Here is a 25,304-nt window from a genome sequence, read left to right as displayed (position 1 = left end):
TTTTTTTTTTCGTTGCCCATACCTACAAGATAAATATGTCTTTTTTTACACTTCGACTCTACATATACAGTAGCATTCTTAAAGGCAGATTTTTGAATTTTTTTTTAAAAAGTGAATGTTCATTCAAGTTTAACTTTGTCAAACTCAATGTCTGATGTTAATATTATTTATTTAGGATTTCTTAATCCTAACAAAGTGAAAGTAAATCTTACAGTTAGATCTTTGAGGTTATTAATAAATTATTCCTGCAAAAAATCAAACATGACATTTAACAGACTTTAATTCAAGAGACATACTCCACAATGTAGGCCGAATTGACTGTGTCTTTGATGTATTTGTATAAGGCTGTCACATATGAAGGAGGCCAGTCAAAGCTGTGCACAGTCAGTGGTAAAGCTGATCTGAGAGGCAGAGGGTTTGCTTCAGGCCACCAGGCACATCAGAGTCCCTGTGGTCTGCTCCACAGTGTCATTGCCGTTTCTGCCAGCAGTACCCTCCACAAACAACAGCTATTTATATCACTAGCCTCCTGCTTGGCTTTTTAGCCCTAAACTCCTCTTCTGACCGTGCCTGCACATGTGTATGTGAGACTGTGTGTTCAAGCGTATGTATGTCAAAGCAGTTATGTGTAATTGAAACTCAGATTAATTATTTAACAAAGAAGTCAGAAGCAAGCTGACAACATTTAACCAATGAATCTCGTGGTCACTTGGCAAACTCAGCCACTCAGACACATTGCGGAAATATGCTTAATGGAAAAACTGTCTTGTACGTCGGAGTCATGATGATGAGAAGATGATGACATCCCAGTTGAATGGAGAATCTCTTTTTGAACATGCGTATATATGCACACACACAGAGCTCTGCACTCTCCAGTTGTACAGCACTTTAAATATGGCCGCACCTAAACAGCATTAGATCATGTCAAGTTTTAGATGTCACTTTTAAATAAGTTGCCCTAAATTCATGGTTAATAGCACACCAGTATGATAAGGGGAAAAAGTAAGAGTGGGACAGAAAGTGCATATGTTCCTATGAATGAGGAGATAAAATGGGGGCACTTTTGACTCAACCTCCCACGGGTTCTGTTTTCTGCTATATTCAGAAAAAGAAACCCTCATGTGCAGCACATACATGTTCACAAATGTACCCAAGCATGTTTGTGTGAAAGGATCGCTGTTGCTCTTGGCAGAACCCCTCTTCTTCTCTTTGAGCTGAACCCATTATAGTCATAAACGAGGGAGAAAAGAGACGTTTGATATGATGCAAAGGAAATAGATTGGCCTTATTTCCTGCCTGGCTGTTGCGATACAGACACTTGTGTTGCCTAGACGATGTAGGCAATTGACACTCAATTTTGTTTGAAATATCACGCCTCTATCATGTCATTATCAGCTTCCCCTGGTAATCCACAAAGCCACCCTGTTTGATATCTGACAATAAGGGGGAGTCACAGAGTCACTGATTCTCTCACTCGATTACCAGGCACAGGGAGAAAAGAGTCGAGAATAAAAGGGAACAGAAGATGACGGAGCAGGAGACAAAGACAGGGTGAAGAAAATAAGAGATGGAAATATAACACAGGAGAGATGGAAAGGCTTAAAGAGCCACACTTTGTGTGATAGCACTGAAAAGTGGATGAAAACCAAGATTATATCTGCCCTCTCCACAGAGACATACAAAGGTTGCACTGTGGGGAGGAAGAGGAAAATCTGGGCAATGGTGTGGCACTCTTCACAACTGAGAAATTGGGGTGATCTTAGAAGCACACCCACTTATCTCAGGAGGGCTGATAGGTAGGCTTGGGTAATGATAGTGGTGGATACAACCTTCTTGAGCATGTGTGAGGCAGCCCATGTGTACGTCTCTGTTTTGTATCTTTCTGGAACTGCATGAAAGCAGGAAGCCCTTATCCACCCATGAGGTGAGAAATTGGCTTATGAGGAATGAGCACTACCTTCCAGCGATGACGGCCTCTGTCATGCGCTATGTGCTGGAACCTTTGACAGAGGCTAATATTGACATGGTAGTTCTCAGACAACTTCAAACAACAGAAAACACAGCTGTTGGTCCCTTAGCTCCTAGGCAAGCAGAAAATACCTTTTGTGCACCTATGCACGTTAATAAGGTGTTGTCTTAAGGGAGGGGGTGCGAGAGTAAGAGGAGTAGGCTTTGCTAGTAAGTGAGATGTGAATCAACTTTTGCTGTAATCCCTTCTGTCTAGTTGATATACTTAGGAATAATATTGTAATAAGCAAATATTTCCGAGCAGAGATGCCAACCTCTGAGGAAAGGGAGGTTAATTGAGAAAATATTAAGGAGCTGTCTGGCAGAAAGAGCGAGAGAAGAGATTATCATCCTCAAATCAGAAAACTGGTAGAGCTAGGGCAGATTAGCCATGCTGAGTTGCTACAATAAGGCCTCTTTCATACAGGTGTGTTGACGCCTGGGGCAGGCTTGGCCTTAGTCCATTCCATTCACCCTGGCTGATTTGAACAATAACTATCATATCTCTTAAAAGAGAAGGGAGGGTGAAGAGTCAAGCAGGAGATGCCTGAAAGCTGTGTCGAGGCAAAGAAAAACCCCCGCTGATGTTGTCAGAGCTTGTTGGTGCTGTAGTAAAGAGAAAATGTTTTTTTTTACTCCCCCATAACCCCCACATTTCCCCCCCTTCTCTCTCCCTCCACTTCTGTACCGGATTCAGTGTTTTTGTGCCGTAGGACAATGTGGTGAGGAGACAGAGGAACAAAGTGTTGCTGTGTGGAGCAGCAGCTGCTACTTGCCGGATCAAAGGGGCAACAAGCGTGGTCTTCCTGGCCCGATGTTGCTCTGGAGGTGTTTGACGGACAGTCAGCAGCTGGGGCCGCACAGCCCGCCCTGTAGGGGTCAGGCTGCTGGACTGCAAGGCCCAGAGGTGACATGCCCTCGCTGGACAGGGGGCAGTAGGGAGAAGGTGTTAGATGGGAGGGTAAATAGCAGGGGAGATGTCTATGTTTGTGATTTTTTTTTTTTTTTTTTTTGGGGGGGGGGGTGATGAGTTAGGGATTTCTTATTTATTCATTAAAATGTGCACAGGTAGCAGTGGAAGTCAAATCTTAGCTAACCCATTATTAGCATAGCATTGCACATCACACTGCGGTACTCCACCTCTTGGTGTGGTGAAACAGAGCGAGAAAAGAGAGACAGGGAGCAAGCATGCCGCAGTGCTATTGATTTATTTTAATTAGCTCCTCGTTAAATCTTGTCAGTTTGAAACACAAATATATAATTCTTTGTCTGATTTTTCACTGGAGTCTTAATGACGCACTCCCCGGGTTTCAGAGAGAAATGACTTCTGCAGTTAGACTGACAGAGTAATGCAAATGTTAGTCATATAGGGCTGAAGGGGGGATGCCACAAATGGGCAATGAATGGAGTAATAAAAAGGGAAAGAAAAACAGGTCAGTGAGAGTCCATGGAGGAGAGGTGAAACAGTCCCCCTTTCAGAGGCAGACAAAAGAGTGTGTGTGGGGGGGTATGGAGGCACTGTGGATGAGAGAAAGAGGGAGAGATAGACAGAGGTAAAACTATGTAAACATGGTGGCTGCCCTAAACGTGGGCCCTCTCTGACGTTCCTAAAAAACGATCCTGCCTTGCTCCGCTTCACATCTGCACTAAATCAAACATGGGGGTGAGGTAATGTTCACCCAGCGTATGTCTCCTGACTCTGTTTTAACTTAGAGAAGGAAAGTGGGGATTAAAAAAAGGGAAATTTTGTCTCTGATAGGATGAGTTTGAGGAAGCTTCCTCGTTTTTTTTTTCCTATCTCATATGTATTTTATCTTCATCCTGGAAGAGTGGATCCTGTGAAAAGCTCCTTTGTGATAGTTTATGATAAATCCACAGATACCGTAGGTTCAGTCTGGTGGCAAACTACTGTATGTATAAACTGTTACAGGGGGCCTGGCTAGACCAGTTGAGCTGATTAAATCACTGTTGCCGACACTACAATAGATTAGTGTTGGAGGTTCAGTAGCCCCAGACTGCCCCACTGTCTGACCAGACCATAATTAGTGTTTGCTTATACTAAACACACCCTCCTTGTGGGGTTGATTTGCATGCACTTCCTGGTCAAAGGACAGAGTGGTTTAACTCTTTTCTCTCTGTCTTTCTTTTTGGAAGAGAGGATCAAACCAAAACATTCAATATTTTAATTCCAGTGAGTTGTGACTCAATTGCTGGGAGTTTGGAATCTTTATTTCTGTCTGTAGCGGAAGTATGGAAGCAATGAGCTTTAATAGGAACCAGAGGACAGTCATGTTTGCAAGCAGTGATCATGGATTGAGATCAGCACGTTCTTGTTCAGATTGTGTTGCATGTAATCTTCCTACAAAGGCAGACAGACAGGGGCCCCGGGAATTTGAACTTGCCCCTCCCTCTCCTTGGTATATGAGCTTTCAAAATGGACATACGCTGGTCAGCCATGAAGGTAATAAACTGTCAACAATTTCAAAGCTACCTTTTTTTTCCTCATATGCTCTATATTTTGAGCCGTCTAAGGTTTATTTCTATGAAAAAACATGTTTGGTGTTTCTCTGTTTCTGTCTTTGGACTTACTCTGGCTATGGCTCAGTTTCTTTCTTTCATCACAAACTCGTCAAACGAATGACCCCACTCCTGATTGGCCGTGTTTTCTCTGATCTTCACAGCAATTGGCCAGGCAAGCAGCGAGGCTCTCTCTGTCTCGTCTCCCTCCCTCACGCATTCTGTCTCTTGGCTGTGCTCCAGGGTAGGGTGGTTTGGCATGACAATTTCTCAGGGAAGGAATGCTGACAACAGGAGCGAGTTACCAGGTGTGGCTACAAGTCAGTTAACCAGAAACAAGGCCCTTCTGACAGATTGAGATGAGGAAGTGAGAAAATAGAATAAAGACAAGTCCTGACGCAGACCAACTGGTTTGCAGTGATTACATCTTTAAACTTCCCATAGAATTTGTCAACATATAATGACAGTGCTGTTGGTTTATTGCATTAAATAGAAGTCACATAAAGTTGTGGTGTGAGATTATGTAAATTTTCAAGCTTTTAAGCCTTCTGACACACTCATAACATAACAATGTATGCTAGGCAGGGTATTTAACACCTAAAGAGGCTCTCTCTAAAGCTCTCCCCTTATGTGAGAACAGATATTATTAACCATGGATGCCGTGTTGATCCAGCCTTGTGGAGACCCTGTGTCAAGTGGACTCCTGCTGCGCTGGCTCCATCATTCATATCTGTCTGTTATTTTCCCTTGTGATCTGCAAAGCCTCAACAGTCAGAGCTCTCGTAAACCTGCCACTTTATTATCAAGGTGCTGGAGTCTCATTTGTTGCATATTGTATCTGTTCATATGTGTGTTTGTACACATGCATCCCTTACACCATTTCAGGGCATGTCAGCTGGAAGTGCTACTGTGGGCCAGTTGGCAATAGTCTGTGAAGAATGTGCTGACAATCACAATACCCACACACTGACTGACACGCTCACATGCACACGCCACAGTGCACTTAGTGCTGCAAGTGTAGCTTTTGATATGAAACATGAAAATGTGTTTAAGGCTTATTGGCTGGACAACATTAGCTGCTCACATTAAACAGCAGTAGACCACTGCTTATATCCTACCCACCCCAACACGCTTTCTCCTGGGGTATTGTACACATTCTGGCCTGTATCCCAATGAATAACCTCCTCATGACCCCCTAACCCTGGCTTTAATTATTTGTTTGAAGACAGCATGGAGTTCCCATGCTGAGAGGTACTCTGTGTACTGTGTATGCGTGTGTGTTGGTATTTCTGTGCACTAACACTGAGCAGAGGCAGGTCGTAATAAGCTAGACCACCAGATGTAGATAATAAAACATGGGCTTTGGGTTAGAGGTTTTTAGCTAGCGTCCCCTGTGAGCCTCCTGTGTTCTGGTTAGCCTTCGGACACACTGGCGGTGGTTGTGGTCATGTCCATGGTGGTGATGTGTAGATTTATTGCATGCACGTATGTTTTAGCAAGTGCTTTAGGAATTCTCTGTCCCTGTGGTCAACCTCTGTGTCTCTCTCGGGGTTTTGGGTTCATCCATCTGACTGTCCATCCAAGCTGACTGGCCTCCATCTCTGGAGGATTCCTGGTTTTGTTGTTCTAAGCACACTCCATTAGCAGCTCACGGGTCGAGGGAAAACACTGTTATCAGGCCTGGCTCTGATAATCTCAATTGGCTTTACTCAGACTGATAAAAGGTGCTCTAAGGCCACGAGAGGGGCCTTTGGTCCCCCCACCTCCCAAGCTCTCTCTAGTGCACCTCATTGCCTGCTGGTTACTGTGGCGACTTGTTTAGTGTGCAAAAACAGTCTCTGTGACTTTGTGGTGTTATATGATGTTAGTGAATAGGCAATGTTGACAAGAAGCAAGTCAATCTCAGAACAGGATGTTGGAGAAATATGTTTGAATATTCATATGTTTGTCTACCCTGCAAGGAGTTGTTTTCATACTAAAAATGATCATTTCAGTGAGAGCCAACATGTGCAATCTTTTCCTGTGCACTTTAAGTTAAACATTTCCTGTAAGAAGCTGGAAAAACACAAGATGAAAAACATAGTTTTTAAATGAACATTGAGAAAGAATAAAAAAAGAAATTGAAAATGACTTTTTGATCCTAGAGCACGCTCACCAGAGTATTTCTCTGCAGTCACTAGAAACCATATGGTTAAATTTAGCACCTGGGAATAACATTCTTAATATTATGTGTTTATGGTTATGACCCACAATAGGTAAGAATGCACATGGTTGTGATTTTGAGCCCCTTGGTGCATCTAGAAAGGGAGAAAGCAGAACATGTATTTTGGCAGGCAATGCACTATGCTTGAAGAAGGAGTGCGATACCAGGAATGTCTCACTGTTTACTTGCTCAGCTGGTTTTGATGCTGGGACCGTCTTTCTCTCTTAAGCTCTGCAGGCATTTCTGACAACACAGATATCTGAGAATGCTCTCTTCTCTTTGTTCTACCAAAAAAAAAAGAAAAACTCTTTCCCATTTAATAAAATGCAATCCTCAGTCCACCCTTAAATCACAAATCAAGCGTTACAATCATATGATTTCCAATCCAACTCTGATTTACCTCTCATCCTCCTCTTTTATTCTCTCTTATTCTCATATGGCTGTGTTTCATCTTTTTCTGTCAGGGGCCCACCGCACCCTTACGTACCTGCACTCTGGATGCCCCCTGGCAAATGAGTACTGCGCCTCTCTTTTCCCAGCCGTGCATTTTGTACGTTTAACCATGTCACTTTGAGCTGGGCAGATTACAGGCGTTTAAGTTCATTGGAGAAGGTAAGGGCAGGTATCAGGGCTTCATGGGGGATTAGGAGCCCAAATTGGTTCCAGCTCTCCCTTCCTTCTAATGACCAGTTCTTTAGTTGTATTGATGGTGCCGTGGGCCAATATGTTAGGTAAAGTCTTTTTTTTTTTTTTTTTTTTCACTCTTTCTCCTCTTTTTGGAACCAGCATGCTGGACAGCTCCAAAGTGATTTGAAACCCCTCTTTAATATCAACCACATGGTGGTACCTGTAGTGTTTTTAAGTCTTTGAAAGCAAATAAAAGAGAGAAAAAATTAGAAAAAGGGTAAAGGAGGAAAAACAAAAACACAGAGAGGTGGAAAACTTGGCTGGCCCAAGTGGTCAGCTTGCATTTGACACAGCCCAAGGCACCCCATTCGAAGTTAAAAAGGTTGCCCCTGGCTGGTACTCACCTCTTGATGACCTCCGGCTCTACACTGGAAAAGCCACAGGAGCAAGCCTGGCTGGGGAGGCTTTGTGGAGCTGCACTTATTCGCTGCTGTGGTGGTGATAAAACTTCAGACAGCCTAATTGATGGGCTCACTGACATAACAATACCTTGTGAAAGCATGGAGTGGCCCATGCCTGGTCCTCATTTCTAGACAGCTGGAAGGGGAGCAAAACCCCCTACAATGCATCTAGAGTGGGGGTCCCATAGAGGGGGACGGTGAAGGTGGGGTTGGAGTGGCAGGGTGCAATGAAAGGAACCATTTGTATTCTGCATTTTTCAACTTAAAGCTCACTTTGAAATTATGTTGAATGATAACATTGCAAAAACTTGCATGTATGCAGTTATTGTGTGTTTTATGCTGCTGGCTGTAGGACTGACTGAGACATAAAGAAGGAAAAAGGGATGTGCCCAAGCTTCTGTGCCCAAGCTGCACTTAATACTTGAGGAATGTCTCCCTGGTGCCCATAGCAACCAAACGTAATCAAAAGCTTTATTAAAAGAGGGGTGAATAGATCATATGGAACATTAAAAGTATCCCTCACTGTGTTCCCAAGTCAGCACACAATTACCCTTTTGTTTGTTACTGTTTTTGTTGTGTGTGCCTCTCTCAAGGACTCAGTGGCTAATGTTGCCATTAAGTCATGCAAAACTGTTTGTCTTTGTGGAGCCTTGTGATGAATCTTTCTGTGTGTGAATGCAGAGTGATTTAAAGTTTGTTTTTCTCTTCTTTTTGTTTTTCTTTTTTCTCTCTACCAGGTTTATTAACGCCAGGAGAAGAATAGTACAACCCATGATTGACCAGTCAAATCGAGCAGGTAAAATAAAATAAAATAAAAAGAACAGATAACATAACAATCTACAGTAGATTGTTGTTTCTTTTTCCTTCTTTTCCTACATGAAGACACTCTTTCTAAATCCTTTACTGGCAAGTACATTGTGCCTGGAGCCCAGATTTTTTTAACAGGATGCCACTACACCTACTTCAGTGAAAAATACCTTCTGCTCCTTCCTTTTCCTCTCCTGCCATTCATTCCCTTTACCATTTTCTCAGTGAGATATGTTCGGCAGTGTTGCAAGACGTTTGCTGATTGACTTTAATTGGAGATTTCCCAGTCTAAGTGGGGAAAGAGGTATCTTAGCACTCTCTCTGTGAATTACTAATTGGACACAAGAGGAGTACCAGAAATGCTAACAGCATTTTATGAGTTATCTCCTTTTTAATTCTGTTTTGTTTTCAATGATTTGTCCAGTCTAGGGCTAAAGAGGGCATTGTCCCCACATTTTCTGCTGCATTTCTATTCAGTTCCATAAGGAATCACTCTGAATTTTGATCTGGAATAGGCATTCTGCAAATTTCAAGTATCAAGAAAGGCTGTTCAATCAATTTTTTGTCTAAATTGAAACCAATTTCAGCCGTGAATACAAAGCTTATGAGGGAGAATGAGTTTATTATGATTAATTGATTACATAAAATCTTATGTCCCTATTATCTTCCATATTTTTTTTTATAAGAAAAGTACATACTGGGTAGTAAAAAGCCAGTCTGTGATCTTGTGGAATGATTTAGTCACCCTAAGCTTCAACTATTACGGCATTGCCAAAACGAAGCCAAGTAATTTGTCTCAGGGAGGGAAAAGCTGTTTTTGTTGATTTGCAAGCTTGTCGAGGATATCGTTCAAAGAAACACGAGCCATGATTAACAGGAGATGCACTAACAAATGTGGGCGACTCTCTGTAGTTCTTGCACATTTTGTGTGGAATATTTGACAACAAACATCTAATGTGTGTCAGTCTGCAATGTGTAGAAACCTAGCATGACATCCCCCTAATCTTCATGAATTACAGATTATCCAAGATAATACTGTTGTATTCCTAGAATGCACTGCTTTCGACAGGCTCCAATTAGCATTAGTTTGTTAATGCTGATAAAAAGAAAAAACATATGCAACTAAGCAAACTGATTGCTGTCTTGTGTGTCGGGGCAGATAATCAAATAAATAATTCTTAATAAGAAATTATTTGGCAATTTAGAGATTATCGTCGTTTTTTAATGGTATGTTTTCTTCCTTTAAGAGAAGAGCTGTATATTACATACGGTTTATGGCTCCTTACCTGAGAAATTACTCTGGATGATTTGCCTGCTATGGCAAAAATTCTTCTTATCCTGTCAAATTGCATGCTTTCTTCTGCAGTTAGAGGACAATGCATCTCCTGTGAGCGTGGTTTTGAATGACACAGGCTTCGTGTACGCACAAGTGTGTGTGTGCTTGCATGCATAAGGACCTACTGTATGCGTGTTTGCATGCCACGCGTCAGTCATTGCGGTCCACAAACATGAGCACAATGTCTTACAGTATGTTTGGGCTGGAGCTGGGACAATTGCTGATTGTCTGGTGTGTTCTCTCTTCTTCTCCCCCTCCCCACTCCCTTTTTCATGTCCACGTTTTGACTACAATCAGGTTTTCTTCTTGATCCTTCAGTGAGCCAAGGAGCAGCATACAGTCCAGAGGGCCAGCCAATGGGCAGCTTCGTGCTGGATGGTCAGCAGCACATGGGGATCCGACCAGCTGGTAAGTCCAACCACCTCCTCTCCTCCTTCATCCCTCTTCCCTTCATCATGCTTGCTTTACCAGTCACCAGATTTGCCCCTGGTTATCACAGAGCTAATCAGCAGTGATCCTCTTGTCTGTAGCATGAGATTAAGTCACCTCAGCATGGAGCAGTTGGAGCATGGAGCAACCACATAAACCTAGACTTAACAGTGCAGCCCAACCAGAATAACACTTCTCCTTAAAAATCCCCTCACAGTTTACCCCACCCCCCCACCCCACCCCCACCCCGCCGCTTTTTTTTTTTTTTCATAATCTAACGCATCTGGATAAACTATTCAGAAATGATCATAACAGTGGGATTTGTGGGATGCATTGCAAATAAAAATTCTTAGCCAATTCTGTTTGTCTTCCTCTCTCTCTTCCATCGTCATTTTCCATCTAAAGCTAACAGACTTCATCTTCTCTGTCAGTGGGTCTTGTCCAACTTTGCTGTAATTCTAACTTCTGCTGACCTGCTCTTTTCTGGCATTTATCTCCTTTGTTTAGGGCCTATGAGTGGAATGGGGATGAATATGGGCATGGATGGGCAATGGCACTACATGTAACCTTCATCTTGTATCGCAAAGAAAAAGGGGGAAGTAAGTACTGGGTTCTTTCCTTGTTTTTTTTTTTTTTTTTTTTACATTGGGGATGAGGTGTTTACTATTTTCCTCCTCAATTCCTTTTCACACTGCAGTAGTACAATCTTTTCTTACCCTGGCCATAATTTAATGGCAAGCTCTAACCCCCAGCAACAATTCTTAGCTAGCCTGCAGGGTTGTTTTAGCAAGATGCTTTAAGGGAAGAGGTGGGAGAGCCAAGGATGAATTGGAGACTTGAGAAAAAGGGGAACCATCCTGGGACAGAGAGGACCCGACTTGTGGCGCCAGACAACAGTAACAACAGAACACAGAGGGGGAGAAGAAACAACCTGGCATGGCAAGCACAAATTTATTTATCACAACAGCGCCATCGCTCTCCCCATCTTGGACAGCCAATGCAAATGTTGGACATTTAGGGAAAAAATAACATCTCCTGGGGAAGGGGCTGACAGGGGGGAAATTAAGCAGGCTCCAGTGAAGCGATAAAGAAGGAGAAGTGAAACTGTCCTCCGAGTGACATAAATCTGTCTGGGGAAGGATTGATGCCCAAATTATCTTATATGCAAAGACGGGAACACCGCAGTACATTACGGTCCCTGAGCTAGATATACGGGCCGTGGGTGACATGGCCGATCCTTCACTGGGGGTTTGGTTTGAGATGCGAATTGGGAGGAATGAGTGTGTGGGGGGCCCGTGTGTTTTGATTATTTTGTACTGGAGGGAGACAATTTAAAGGCGGGTGGGGGCCAGTGACAAGCCTGACCTGGGACAAACAGACAAGAGACTCTGAGATAAATTTATAAGCTTGTAGACACAGGCATGCATGCTGGACCTCTTTCACACATACAGATAAAGTGTCTCTGTGCCACAGTTTTGCTGCCTCTCACATGCACATACCCACACACAACCACCTATACAGCTAAATGGCAGCAGTCTGATTAAGCCGGCCATTCAGCCACAGTGCTGACATTTGAAAAATCAAGACATATCACATCCTAAAGGCAGCAGGGCAGAGGAGATTTTATTTAAAACCTAAACTCCCTTGCTCAATGACGCACAATATAATAACACTTACCTTGATTAAAAGAAGCCTTTATATGTAAATGGAGACTGAATTTTCTAAAGGGTCAATATGGCAATTCTTCTGATAGAGATCATTTCACTTCTCTAGTCCTTTCTTTTCGTCTCCTGCACATTTGCTCTCATCCCCTCCTGTCTCTGCTAATGGCAGCAGAAAAAAAAGAAAATCAGGAAGCAATGTTCCCTAAAACAGCCACACAAAGACAACATTTGCTCAGGTTGGCTAATTCTTAATATAGGGCTATATAATTTTGAGACTATTTAATTATGTAACATACTTTATGCTTCATGACCAATTACATTAATAGCTTAATACAGAGGAATATTATCCTCTCTTGATTTGATTACACAGCCTCACAATATGGTATATTTGGTACTTAATTATGGCCATTGAGCAAGACTACTGTGCCATAACAAAAATGCACAACCAGCTAGGGAGGCAGGCATGCAGAGATGGCAGGAGAGAGACCCAGTCTGTCCTCAGTTATTGTCTTCAGATGGTTTTACCACTCTTGTTAATAAAGAAGAGAGGGAGGAGGCTCTTAGATCTACTTAATGAAATGACTGCTGCTTACAAGACCAGAGATTACCAGCTTACAGTGTCAAAAGCATCTGGTGGGCCTTTTAAAAGGAGCTGCTCCAGGTTATATGGAGGCGAGGGCACCCATCATACCCTAACACCCTGAATGATTTATTTATTTTATGACCCCAGTAGTGAGGTTTTAAGAGACCTGCTCTGACAAACACTTGCATTTCAAATGAACTGACGTAGAGAGGGAGTATTAGAAAATGGCACAGCTTTCGACTAGTGACACTGGTCATTAATCTTGGCCTTTGCTGTCCCTCTCTCCTTTCTGCCCTCCTCCTCTTCGCCTCACCAAGGCCCTCCAGTGTAATTTCTTAATTGCAGTGTACCAAGGTGGAGGAATGCAGAGAGTGAGCATGCCTACCGACCTTACAGCGACCTCTCCACCTCCTATTACAGCTTCTAATCCCCCTGGGGTTCACATTACAAAGCAGGCCAACCCAGACCCAATCCCAGACCCAGGCCCCCTGGCTCCATCGGGACCTCCTGCTCACTTGTCTCTCCCCAAGGTCCAGGCCTCTAAACCAGCCATGTTCCTATACTCCAGTCCCAGGCTCCAGAAACAACCCCCCACCACATCATATTCTTTTCTTTCTGATTACAACAAACAGTCATGTGAAAAGCCAAACAGTGGCACTGCTGAGGCAGCTCTGTGTCCTGGGTGCTGTCACAGCATGAGAGATGCTAGCATGCTGGGGTCTCCACACATATGAAGTGGAGTCCATCTTAAGAAACATCACCATACCCCACCTCCTTTCCTTTATTTTTTCTCTCTACTTCTTTTTATCTCTGCTACTCCATCTTGCTGCTGTTTCCTACTCCTCTTCCAAAAACCACACTCTATGCATCTAAGAGTAAGCTTAAAATGCTCTCATTCAGGGGTGGAAACGAGCCTTTAATGTTCACCATCTTGCTGATACAACTAACAGAGTCCTCAATTATTTAACAACTTCTTAAAGGGATTCTAAATCAAATATGTTCACAGAGGCACATCCCCGCGAGAGAATGCCTGTTCAGTTTGTCACTAAATTCAGCTGGGGAATTGACTGTTCCACTTGTAAAAGTATTAGCACTTCTCCACATCAATATGCCTGCTTGGTTTTCCTCACATCCTCCAGGACTACAGTGTCTGTGGATGACTGAGGATCATTTTCCAACCTGAGACCTGACCACAACGCTATTGGGCATTGTAAACCACTCACCATAGCCTAAAATAGCCCACTGCAATAATGTCTCTCTTACTTGCAGAAGCTAAAAGCTCTGTAGTCACACACACAATGTCATAAAATCTGCTAAGCTCTTTGTTGGTGAAGTTGAGTTTAAATTGAATTAAGGCTTGTTAATGGAGAAGGAGCATGTCAAAGCTGCAGCCAGAGACATTTTATTGACTACATGAATACATCTCTCTCGCTCTGTCTTTCTCTTAGGTCTGCCAGGCATGCCAGGGGAGTATGTACCTCAGAGCAGTCCTGTGGGCATGAGCATGGCCCCACCCACTTACGCCAATCCTCATCCGATGACTTCTCACCCCTCTCAACTCCGACATGGGCCCCATCTTCACACGTACCTACCCGATCATCACCACCATCCTCACCACGCCATGCTGATGCACGGAGGACCCTCGTCGCACCCAGGAATGACCATGTCTGCACAGAGACCCCCTTTGCTCACTCCCATTGACCCCAGTACTGGAGGACAAGGCTTGGACATCCATGCCCAATAGTATAAGGGAACTTTGCTACCAAGACAACAGCAGCTATTACAAAAAAAGAAAAAAAGAAAAAAAAAAGTTAATAAAATGAAAAAGAAAAAAGCAGCCCTCCTATTTTGAGACTATTTTTAAGAATAAAAACAAACCCTTTTGACCAGAATTTGACACTAAAAATACAGAATTCCAGATGAGCTGTGATACTTTCTTTTTTTTTTTTTTTAACTTGTCAATTTTGTTACGTTCATCAAAACGGAGGACCAAGCTGACAAGAACACTTTGTAAAGTCTTGGGCTTTTGGTAAAGATCAACAGAGGATGCTTTGACATACACGTGTGCAAAGAATGGACAGCCGCACACTTTCAATAAAAGACTTTTTGCGCACCTACACACCATCATGAACATGTTCAGTACACTTTCATGTGACACACTCTTCTAAAATAATATCACTCTGGAAGATTAAAAAAAAGAAACAACAGAAAGACTCCAAGAGTTATAACTACTGTAGTATAAAAAGTATAGATGAATAAGTTAAAACTTGTGCATTTTTTGTTGATCACATGGTTTATGTTTCCTGAGCTAGTTTTAGATTTAAAGGTAAACCTTTTTTTCTCACACTGTGTGTGCTCCTTCCTGGAGGAGAAACTGTCTCACAGCACAGCACTATAAAGAAAAAAAATAAATAAAGAAAAAAAAAAACAAACAAAACAATAAGAAGATGGAACATCTCAAAAAGGCTTCAAACCACAGACGGCAATCAGGCCCTGTCCCCCCGTAAGAACAGGGCATGATGGGAAAAGGCTGCTAAATGACACCGGATCTCTCCAGAAGATTCAGTTTGAACATTTATCATGCCCCTCCTGTTCTTTTTTTTTTTTTTTTTTTTTGGTTCATGAATGAATGTTTGCCCTGTAGGTTTAAAAGGAGAAAAAAAAGTTCCTTGTTTGAATTGCCCAAGCACTGGATTGTGTTGGTTTTATACTTTTTTTTTTTTTTTTTTTTTTTTTTGTACCCTGGACTCTCATTGGCAAGAGCCTATCGAAGGAAGCTTAATTGTGGAAAAGCAACATCCTGCAGCGCTTCTTTATCTGCGGATCAACACACTTGCCATAAGGACAGTACTGATACAAACGTTGATTCTGTGGCACTGGAGAAGCATTTGATGGTTGATGCACCAAAAAAAAAAAAAAAAAAAAAAAAAAAAAAAGGCCTAAACCAGGAAAAAAAAAGAAAAGCAAAAAAAAAACAAAAACAACTTAAATTATGAACTCAATGCTTTTGGGAGAAAAAAAGCTGAGAGAATATTGTAACAAACTTCGTACAGAGTTCAGTCTATTAATTGTTTCATGTTAGATATTCTATGTGTTTACCTCAATTGAAAAAGAATGTTTTTGCTAGTTTCAGATCTGCTGTGGCATTGATATTGTATGTCCATGAATTCCTTCCTTTTTCAGCACGTGTTCCTCACTAGATGATAAGATGCCGTCTCCCTTAAGCTTTGTCAAAAATACATTAAATACTTGTAAGAGGACTGTGACGTAATGTTTAAAAGGTGTTCAGTCACAAATGCTGTAATAAATATTTCATTTTTGATTTTTGTTAGATTTTTGTGTGATTAACTGTGTTACATACAAAGTCATAATTCTTTTCCCCCCCATTTAAACCAAACTCATAATATTGGTTAAATATTGTTTGGGTATATTGTTGCATGTTAAATTTATTTTTGCACATGACCATAAAAATACATGAGTTCTTTCTTCCTGCACTCTGTTTGCGATAGCTTTTATTTTAATTTATTTATTTAACAATTTTTCTTTCTTTTTTAAAGAGATTGACCATTTAAGCTTGGAGTGCCCTCTTAAAATGACAATAACAAATTGTAGAAATACATCTCATGGCAATTGATTTAGCCACTCAAATGTACCCATCCAATGATAAATAATTGTCTAATGCAAATTAAGGGTGCAAATTACACAGAAAATTTGCCTCAGAGCCATTTTAGTTTTAGACAAAAAGATAAACTATCACATATAATATTAGGATACATAATGGCTGAATGTGGCAAATACATCATACCAGAATGAACAAACCGAAAGTAATTTTTTAAGACTTACAAATTTTAATCAAACATCACGTTTTTTTTAAAAAAAAGAAAGATGTCCCTCAAACAACATTTTTGTTTATTACGTCTGAAGTTTCTCTAATAAGATTTGCAAAATGTTTATAAGAATTCGTTCATCACAGCTCCCACTGATCATTCAAACAGCAGAACAAGTATTTGCTCTCAGAATAACTGAGCCATGGATGGGGCCTCTCTACGTGTGCTTAGCTCCTTTCTGCCGTTTTGCAGCGCCGCCTGTCGGCCTGATCCAGAACTGTCACGCGGGGACTCCACAGATGGGCTTTGATAGGCCATCTCCTCTTTTCTCCATCTCTCTTCTTTCTGTGTTTGCCCGCGGCCATCCAAGTCATAGCCTAAAACCACAAATGACGGCATCACTCTGGCTGAAAAATGTTTCGTCCTTCGCAGAGAAGTTTAAACTTCTGTTTTGTTGGATTAAATTTAATCTTCGAATATTTACTCCCTCTTTTTTCTTTTATTACTTATGTGTTTATTCACAAAATTAATCACTGACCTCCATCTTTGTATAAATGATCAAATTAATAATAATAATAATAATAATAATAATAATAATAACAATAATAATAATAATAATAATAAAATTAATCTTTTTAAATACTTACTAAATCCTGTATTTTTTTTCAGATTTTATCTTTTTTTTATTATTTTAATGTGTGTTTTGTTTAAAAAAAACTCTAATTCTATAACATTTATACATTTGCCATTTTTTTTCTAACAATCCTCAACTGATATTATTTATTTATTTTAAAACAAAAGGTTTGGTATGAAGGAGTTATAGTTTTATTCGCGTGTTTTTGTGCATTATTCTTTGTACAAAGGGTTTTTTTACTAACGATTTTACAAGAAATACGTCCACTAATCTCCGCCTGTTTACAATCTAAAAATAACCTCAGTGTTCATTTAAAAATAGATGGTTTCAGCCTTTATGCGGTCAGCTTGTTCAACATCCTTTAGTGTTTGTTTTTTGTTGTTTTTTATGTTACCCAGGTTGACTGCGAACGACTGTTTTAAAATGCATGTTGTAATACCTGAACAGGTATCTTTAATATTTTCCATATACACAGAGGGATGTTGGGCCTTATAACCAAGCTGTTGTAAAATTTTCTTCTTCATTTTACACCGGAGTTTAGTTAACCGTGTATCTTTTTCTCTTGACTATTTAAAACGTAAAAGACTCTTGTTTTTCTTCTGGTCTTTCATTCACTAAGTAAAACGGAAGGAAGAAGCCCGTCGTTTTGTGCGGAGATTATCAGATGAAAAAGAGAGAAAACGCGAGGATTACTGTGGATGGAGAGGATTTTAATATTAATAGTTTTTTTTTCTTTCTTTCTTTTACCCCCCTCCTCCCTCCCTCTCTCCCTCCCCACCTCCTCCCCGATGAGACAGAAGGTAGATTGCCTCTGCTGCTTTCCTTTTGCCGATTCGGTGTGACAGGGATGATGGATGATCCAGCCGAGCTAAACAACTCCTCCCCTTCATCTCCTCCCTGTCAAAGCCAGTCCGGGCTGCTGCTGCAGGAATAAAATAAGGAATATATTCCCTCTGCTCCGCTGCACAATGCAGCCCGTACCTCAGGAAGACACTCTTCTCCCGTACAACAATATTAAAAGTCCGCACACAGTTTGCCCGCTAGAAACATAAAACGTGTGTGTCTGTTTAACAGAGGCAAAATGTTAATAACGCTTGTGTTATTGGGTCTCTCTTCTTTCCCCCCCTTTGCAGAGCATAAAGTCAAGTTTATGACGAATATATATATAGCCTATATATATATTAGATACGCACGTGCATCTGCAGACAGCGAAGGGAGAACACAAAAGTTTTGGCGTTTTTTTTTTTTTTCTTTTTTCAAAGTGCTGATTTGGATGCTGGTCATAAAAAAGAACGCGCACGCAAGGGCTGAGTGTCCTTCGCTGTGCAGCTGGTTCTCCCCAAAATGGCTTGCTCAGGGGGACAGTTTGTAGGTTTTGTGTATGCAGCCAGTGTGTGTGTGTGTGTATGTTGCCCTCCTTTCTTTTTTAAACATTTCAGCAGTTTTCGCTCCTCTTGCCATAAGGTGTTTCTATGACTACGTTATGTAGGCCTGTGTGAGCGGGTCAGAGGCGGGGGTCCCTGGGAGAAAAGGGCCGCATTTGGCTGATCATTTATCAATGTCAACTGCATAATGATTCTCCCTGCAGTCCCCCTATTGATGAGGATAATTACATTAGCTCAGAGTGACTGATCAATAAAGCCCAGGGAAAATGGTTTATTATAGCACCACCGAAAAGGCTTTCTGGAAGAAGGGATTGTGTTTTTTCTCTCACTCTTTTTTTAATAGGAGGCAGGGTTGATCCAAACAGGCACAGACAATAATGTGAAGCAAAACTTTATCAGGATTATTTTACACTGCTTCGGCTTTATGAATTTGATTTTTCCTGGAATGTTTATATATATATATATATATATATATATATACATATATATGTGTGTGTTTGTGTATTTTTTCTTTATGCATTAAGAAATAGTTACCCTTCTTGGAAAATACCCTAAACGGTTAATAAATCTGGCACATAAATTCACATCTTGCTAGATTTTAACGAGCAAGACATTAAATTATGCGACCATTAACCATTTCATATGGGGGTACCTTTCTATGACATATTTGTTTGATTCTTGATAGCGGAAAAGAAAAAACAGAATAAGAAAAAAACATTCAAATAGTAGCACCACCTGATGCAGCGTCTTAAAAATCAAAGACACGCACACACACACACACACAAAAGAAAAAATCACATAAATAAACAAAATAACACACAAAGGCGGCGAGTAAAAGTATTTCTGACCTCCCTTTCCTTCCCCAGGCTCTCTCTGCCTCGCTCCCTTCGTGTGTGTGTTCTTTAATTGTCAACAACTTATCCCCTGCAGGAATGTTGCAAACTCTCTCGCCTTAATTCTCCGTGGTGCTCTGCGCCAGCTCCCATTTACCGCTGATGAACGCGTGTGGAAGAGACAGCTCCATTATCTATTTATCATTTATGATAGTATTTCCTTAGACAATGGAGAGAGAAGCGCGCCTATAGTCTCATTGCTGACTCTTCCATGGCCTTTAACAAACGCATTCTTTTGCTTGGGATTTAATTTCAACATTAAATATTGTATCGGACAATATATTTAAAATGCAATTTTTACTGAAAACCACTTAAAAAAATCAATGAAAATGTGAATTATTATTATTTTGTCAAATAAATAAATAGATATAAACAAATTTTTCATTGATATTAAGGAAGGTCTGTGTTCGGCCTCTAATATAAAGCTTTTTTTTACACTTCGGTGATGCTTGTCCTCTTAAAAATGAGTGACTGTCACCCCCCATGACCCCTCCCTTCCAGGCTCTCACGCCACAAAAATAATTCCTAATGATATAAAAATTATATTTAGTCAAATAACATAGCTACGGGGTGTTGGAATTAGCAGAAGCTGGAAATTGCAGTGGCCAGTTCTATAGCTGCTGTAGATACAGAAAAGAGGGCGGAATAAATAAAGCGCAATAAAAAGGGAAATAGCCGGAGTTTAGTCAAGCCTTGAGGTACTCAAACCTTTATTTCAATCAGTTAAGATTTAATTAGGCGAGCCTCAGGCCCCTTCATTTCCATCATTAAATTGCCTTTTCTAGCGCTGTGTTACAATGGCCTCAAGGTTGTCAACATTTGACCGCTTTTTCCGGTGCAATAATCGCGCTTTATGGCTGGAGAACCCTTAAGATTCACTAATAAATCCGCCGTTATTCCATTATGAGACGGAGACCCTCACTGTGAGCGGCGAAAATATCGATTTCCTTCATTTATTGGTTATTATCCTGAGTTGATTTTTATTATTATTATTATTATTATTATTATTAATAATAATAATTTCCTCTGGTTATTTGAGAGATTAAAATAAATAAAGAAAGAAAAAAAAAAAGCCTAGACATATCTTGCGGGTAGCCGAGGGCAGCAAAGTGAGACATTTCACAAGAACTGTAAATAACAGAAGAGGACTGAGAGAGAAAGAGAGAGAGGGAGAAAGAGAGAGAGAGGCAGAAGGAGAGACATGGACGCACTCATACAGTGAGTTTCCTAAAATATGAAAATTCTCCGGGCTATTGATTAATGTGCTCATTTCTAAAAGGCACGATGCGCGTTTCAAAGCCATTCATTAATAACTCCTATAATGTAGATGTTGGTGAAGCGAGAGAGAGCACGCTGGAGACCCCCCCCCCCCCCCCCCCCCCCCCCACCCGCCACCACACCCTTGGGCTCACTGTTATTACATGATGGCGACCCCTTCTGGAGGCCAGAGTACATTTGTTTGTGGAAAGAGAAGAAAGGGAGGAAGAGGCTTGTCTGTCTTTTTTTGTTTTGACACCAGCTCCGGGGAAGCTTTTACTCTCATTGCCCAGCAGATTTTGACTAGTGTGATCAGCTCTGTAGTCAGATATGTCATTCATTATTATTGTAAATATATTTTTTTATTAGCTCAAGCAAAATATTCACATCTTGTTCACCATTTTTACCTGTGAAACAACACTGACCTGCTACAGTAAATGTGACCTCCAGAGACCCTTATTACATATTTACTTACAAGTATAAAGCTTCTTATGCATGTATTAGGAGGTCACGTTGATGGTAAAATCGATAAAGATGGATTGGAGGGTCAATATCATGCTTTGCACCTGGGGACTTGTTGCCGGATTCCCTCCGTCCTGACTGTGTGTGCGAGTGACACACCAAGAAAAAGAACAATTAATAATAAGCGCTGCAACATCTCTGCAAGCAGGCGCGGTGTGAGTCTGAATCTCTCTCTGTGTTGATGCTTTAAAAAAGAAGAAGAAAAAGGAGGAGCTCTGAGCATGCAGGGCATCAAGACTCAAGTCATCCAGCCGGAGGCCTGAAGGACCCCAACACTGCCATCATTAATCACGGCCCACTTGAAGCTTATGACTGAAAGTATAGTACCGGTAACCATTAACGTCTCGGATGGCAGTTAAAACCTCTCCTTATTTTTCAAAACAGTGTAATGGCATACGAAAAAAAAAGGAGAAGACGAAGAAGAAGAAAGGGAAAGAAAGAAAGAGAGAGAGAGGACAAGGGAAGGTAAGAAAAAAGAGGAGAGGGAGACAGTTGTAATTGGAGTTAAACACTTGCATTTCAAGAAGGGACAGAGGTGACTCAGCTGCTTTAAACGTTACGATGAAAGGATAATAATAATAATAAATAGAAAATCAAGAAAATTTGCTAAATGTGATTTTAATAATAATAATAATAATAATAATAATAATAGTAATAGTAATAATCACATTTGATTATTTCATAGACTGACATTAAAATATCTGTCTTACATTCCCATTCAATTAATTAGATAATGGTCTCCAATTTTCGTTTGAAGTTAAACTGAACGCGTTTGTTATTATTATTTTCATTTCACTAAGGAAAGAAACAGCTGTTCATTCTTTAGATTGAGAAAACGTGTCCGACATTTCCCTAAAATGGAACCGCTTCAATATTTTCGATGATTTTTTTTTAAATCCCATTTTAAATAACAGCCGGCAGGGATATCAGTTTCTATTAATAGAAGAAAAGAAGAAAACAGCTTGTTCCGTTTATGTATTTTTGTTACCGACCCACGTGGCCTAATTTTGTAAAAATGAATTACGCGTTTCCAAAAAGGAAAATTTCTATGCTTTTTTTGTTTGTTTGTTTTTTTAAAACCATACCGAAGCTATTTATTTATCACCCTTTTTTTTCCCTCCCGTTACGGTTTGATATCCCAGAATCCCAAATCAACGTCGGATGATCTGAAGATGTTTAAGAAAGATTCAATGTGTGACATCTCTCTCTGATAAATTTTGGATTGTTTCACCAGTTTACAAGAGAGAGGGGCAGGAAAACCCAGCTCGGTCCCTGTTAGCAGTCGGAAGCTTCAGTGATGAAAAGCAATAGCTGGTGTCAAGAACTTTTTTAGCACGTCACTACAGCTGGTGAGAATAAATAGTAGCCAACTGAAGGGGAGCAGGAGGGGGAGGCAAAAGGGAAGGGGAGGGGTGCAAACTGTGACATAAGGCTATTTGGGTGTGTGACCACTGGGAACCAGGGTTTTCATATCTCCTTCTATCTCTCTACACAATAAAAAGCCCAGTGTGCAACTGTCTCACAAGTCGAACTTTGTTTCTCAACAAGGAGTGTAAACCATTGTCAATATTCAGATAGCCTTCATCTGCCAATAATGACAGGCAGCCGACTTCCTATCTTATCTAAGGGCCAGGTAGCCATACCTGGGGGGAATTACTGCTGCGATAAACAGCGCCTGGGCCAATAGAAAGGCTTCTGTCCGTCTGTGAGGAGTTAATGGAGAATGCCACTGGAGACAGGAAGTCCTCAGAAAGTGAAAAGCACTTTATTGTGTACCTGAATAGCCAGGCATAGAATTTCTCTCAAACCCAATGGGAAAACCACATCACAGGTCCCTACACAGGGTCATTACAAGCACGCAATGGAGTTCAAGTGATCCATTGCATTTGAATGACAACATCACATCACCCCATTCATTCTTCCCTCTTGTGTGACCTGATGATGATCTCTGCAGGTTTGGGATGTTGTCAGCAGTGATGTGCTGAAGTTACAGTAGGCCAAAATTCAGTCTATTCAAGTGTCTCTCAAAGTGTGTGTAAAACTCACTCCAGCACACATCTTGCCTCATCTATTTTGTCACTAACTCTGTGTTTAACAGTTGCTGCTTTCTTGTAGCAACAGGTTTGTGGGGCCATAACCAGCACAGAGCAGCATGACATCATCAGGCCTGTAAAAATGAACTGCAGCATCGATCCCTCGCATGCTGACCTCCCATAAGTCACATGTAGACTATGTGAGACATGTGTTTGGATGGAAGTGTATATTTACCTGTCACCAAGAAGTCAAGGACATGGCAGCAGCAAGGATGTATCCAGTACCATAGCGGAGTGTTTTGGTGTGAAAATGAGTTGTAAAAATGACAAATGGCCCACATTTCTCAGGAGCGCAGGAGCTGGCACAAAGCTTTCATCCAAAAAGTTAATTGCTCAGGTGCACAGAAATACTCAGAAAGCATCAAACACACACACAGACAAGACACACACACCCACAAAAGTAAAGTCCAGTCAGTTTCTTCTTCTCCCTCTCTGTTGCTTGTTTTTTCAAGACTGGCAAAACGACTGCTTCCACCCGCAAGATTCACAATATCCCAGTACAAAAATATTATGTTGCCAATGGCAACAAGTCAATAAAATACCCAATCACATCTGTTCTTTTAAATTTTTCCAAAATTAAGCCGAGTCTGTACATAATGGAGAAGCTGTTGTACAGTCGTCTCATCTGTGCATTAGGGTTTCAAGCCAGGATTTATTACAGCATGATAAATGATCAGAAGACTTGTTTGAACAAATGTGAGGGTGTTTCTGAATGAGAGCAGGGTTGGCACAGTACACAGAACCAGGCCCACAGTTATCATCTGGATTAGTGACTCTGAATTTAAGCTCTGCTCTCAGAGCCAATCAGAGTGTGTGGTCTATGCATCCCATAATGGCTGCCATCACCCATGTTCAGTAGCCCCACCTCCTCCTTAGTGCACTTATTTCATAATGACAAGCTTGTGACAACTCAACAGGCGGTCATGCTCACCAGTAGTGGACAGGGGAAAGGGTATGCCTAGGTTTGTTTTTACTCAATCAAATTTAGTCTGCAGCCACTTGCAACTAACCTTTTCCCCCTCCCTACCTTCAGTCATATTTTCCTACCACACACTTGTAATCCTTTAGAATGTCACTGGTGAACACCGCTGCCTCTTTGCTGTCTCTTCCTGTACTACCCTGCTGTTTCCCTCACCCCCAAGCCCATCAGTATGCTGGCCTGTACCTGAATCCGTGGATGTTACCGGGCCTCCTCTGAAACCTCGCTGTGAGCAGGAGATGGCATGGTTTCTGGGTCACCTCTGTCACTGACCAAATGCCATGCAATGGGGCTGACCTTTCCGGTGGCCGATGCTAAAGCAGGCAGCCTCCGCACAGGTTGTCACCCCTGTGGTTCCAACCACAAATGCACTTTTTGCAGTATTTTCCACCTCAATTTTATTCATGACATGTTGAGAGAAATGGGCAAATGTGGCCACTGTAAAATACAGCTTTTGTATGACACCTTGACCCCACTTGCACAGACACATGGTATCAGGTCTCACTAGAAAGGACTTCAAATATGTCTCCTGGATTTATAATGAAAGTAGGGTTATGCAGCAAGTGCCACTGTTTTTAGAAATGGTATACCTCAATTAGCCAGAAGCACAGTCAACCTCCTCTACGGCATAGTATATCATTGTATTTCCACTGTTCCATTTCAGTGGAAAGCAGTTTGTTCATTTAAAACTGTCAAAATGGGCAATTTCCACTGCCAGACCTTGGGTAAATGTCATATCAGTGTCACAAATGATTTTTTTGCAGGGTGTTCAGACCTCTGACCTTTTTATTTTATTTCTGAGGCTCCTGGCCATGTCTCTGCTCATCTTATACAACCAATGAGTCATAGAAAGATGAACTAAACTCTTTCTCTATCCAGCTGCCCCTCTGAGTGCATTTATGTCATAGTTGTTGAGTTTCCCTCAAACATACCACCTGTACCCCATCCTGTCAATCAACCTTCCTCTGCTTTGATATCTAAAATCTAAACTCTGACCATTTTTCTCATGATCCACTGTTGTTTTTAAATAACACCATCTGATTAGAGGGTAGAGCCTCTTAAAAATAAAAAAATATAAAT

The 25,304-nt window shown here is 41.2% G+C and overlaps 1 protein-coding gene and 1 long non-coding RNA gene across 10 annotated transcripts in view; one reads left to right on the top strand and one right to left on the bottom strand.

Moving 5' to 3' along the window:
- Positions 1–15,956, top strand: part of meis2a (Meis homeobox 2a) — a 76,218-nt gene extending 60,262 nt beyond the window's left edge. For 2 of the 9 annotated variants that reach the window (XM_041971696.1, XM_041971697.1), the window contains exons 10-13: positions 8,553–8,611; positions 10,256–10,366; positions 10,895–10,986; positions 14,083–14,222. In XM_041971696.1, the coding sequence (XP_041827630.1) occupies positions 8,553–8,611; positions 10,256–10,366; positions 10,895–10,953 (229 nt within the window). In that variant the 3' untranslated portion in view covers positions 10,954–10,986; positions 14,083–14,222. Of the gene's footprint in view, positions 1–8,552; positions 8,612–10,255; positions 10,367–10,792; positions 10,987–14,082 lie in introns of all 9 variants that reach the window. The other 7 variants (XM_041971698.1, XM_041971699.1, XM_041971690.1 and 4 more) reach the window with 5 other exon arrangements.
- Positions 15,957–16,511: 555 nt separating this feature from the next.
- Positions 16,512–23,668, bottom strand: LOC121631057. Its single transcript, XR_006008658.1, has 2 exons — positions 23,421–23,668; positions 16,512–16,838 (listed from the first exon to the last, which is right to left on the bottom strand). It is a non-coding gene; the product is annotated as an uncharacterized LOC121631057 (long non-coding RNA).
- Positions 23,669–25,304: the final 1,636 nt, after the last annotated feature.

The sequence above is a fragment of the Melanotaenia boesemani genome, chromosome 20, assembly GCF_017639745.1.
Source record: "Melanotaenia boesemani isolate fMelBoe1 chromosome 20, fMelBoe1.pri, whole genome shotgun sequence".
Taxonomy (NCBI): Eukaryota; Metazoa; Chordata; class Actinopteri; order Atheriniformes; family Melanotaeniidae; genus Melanotaenia; species Melanotaenia boesemani.
This window is presented reverse-complemented; position numbering and strand designations above follow the sequence as displayed.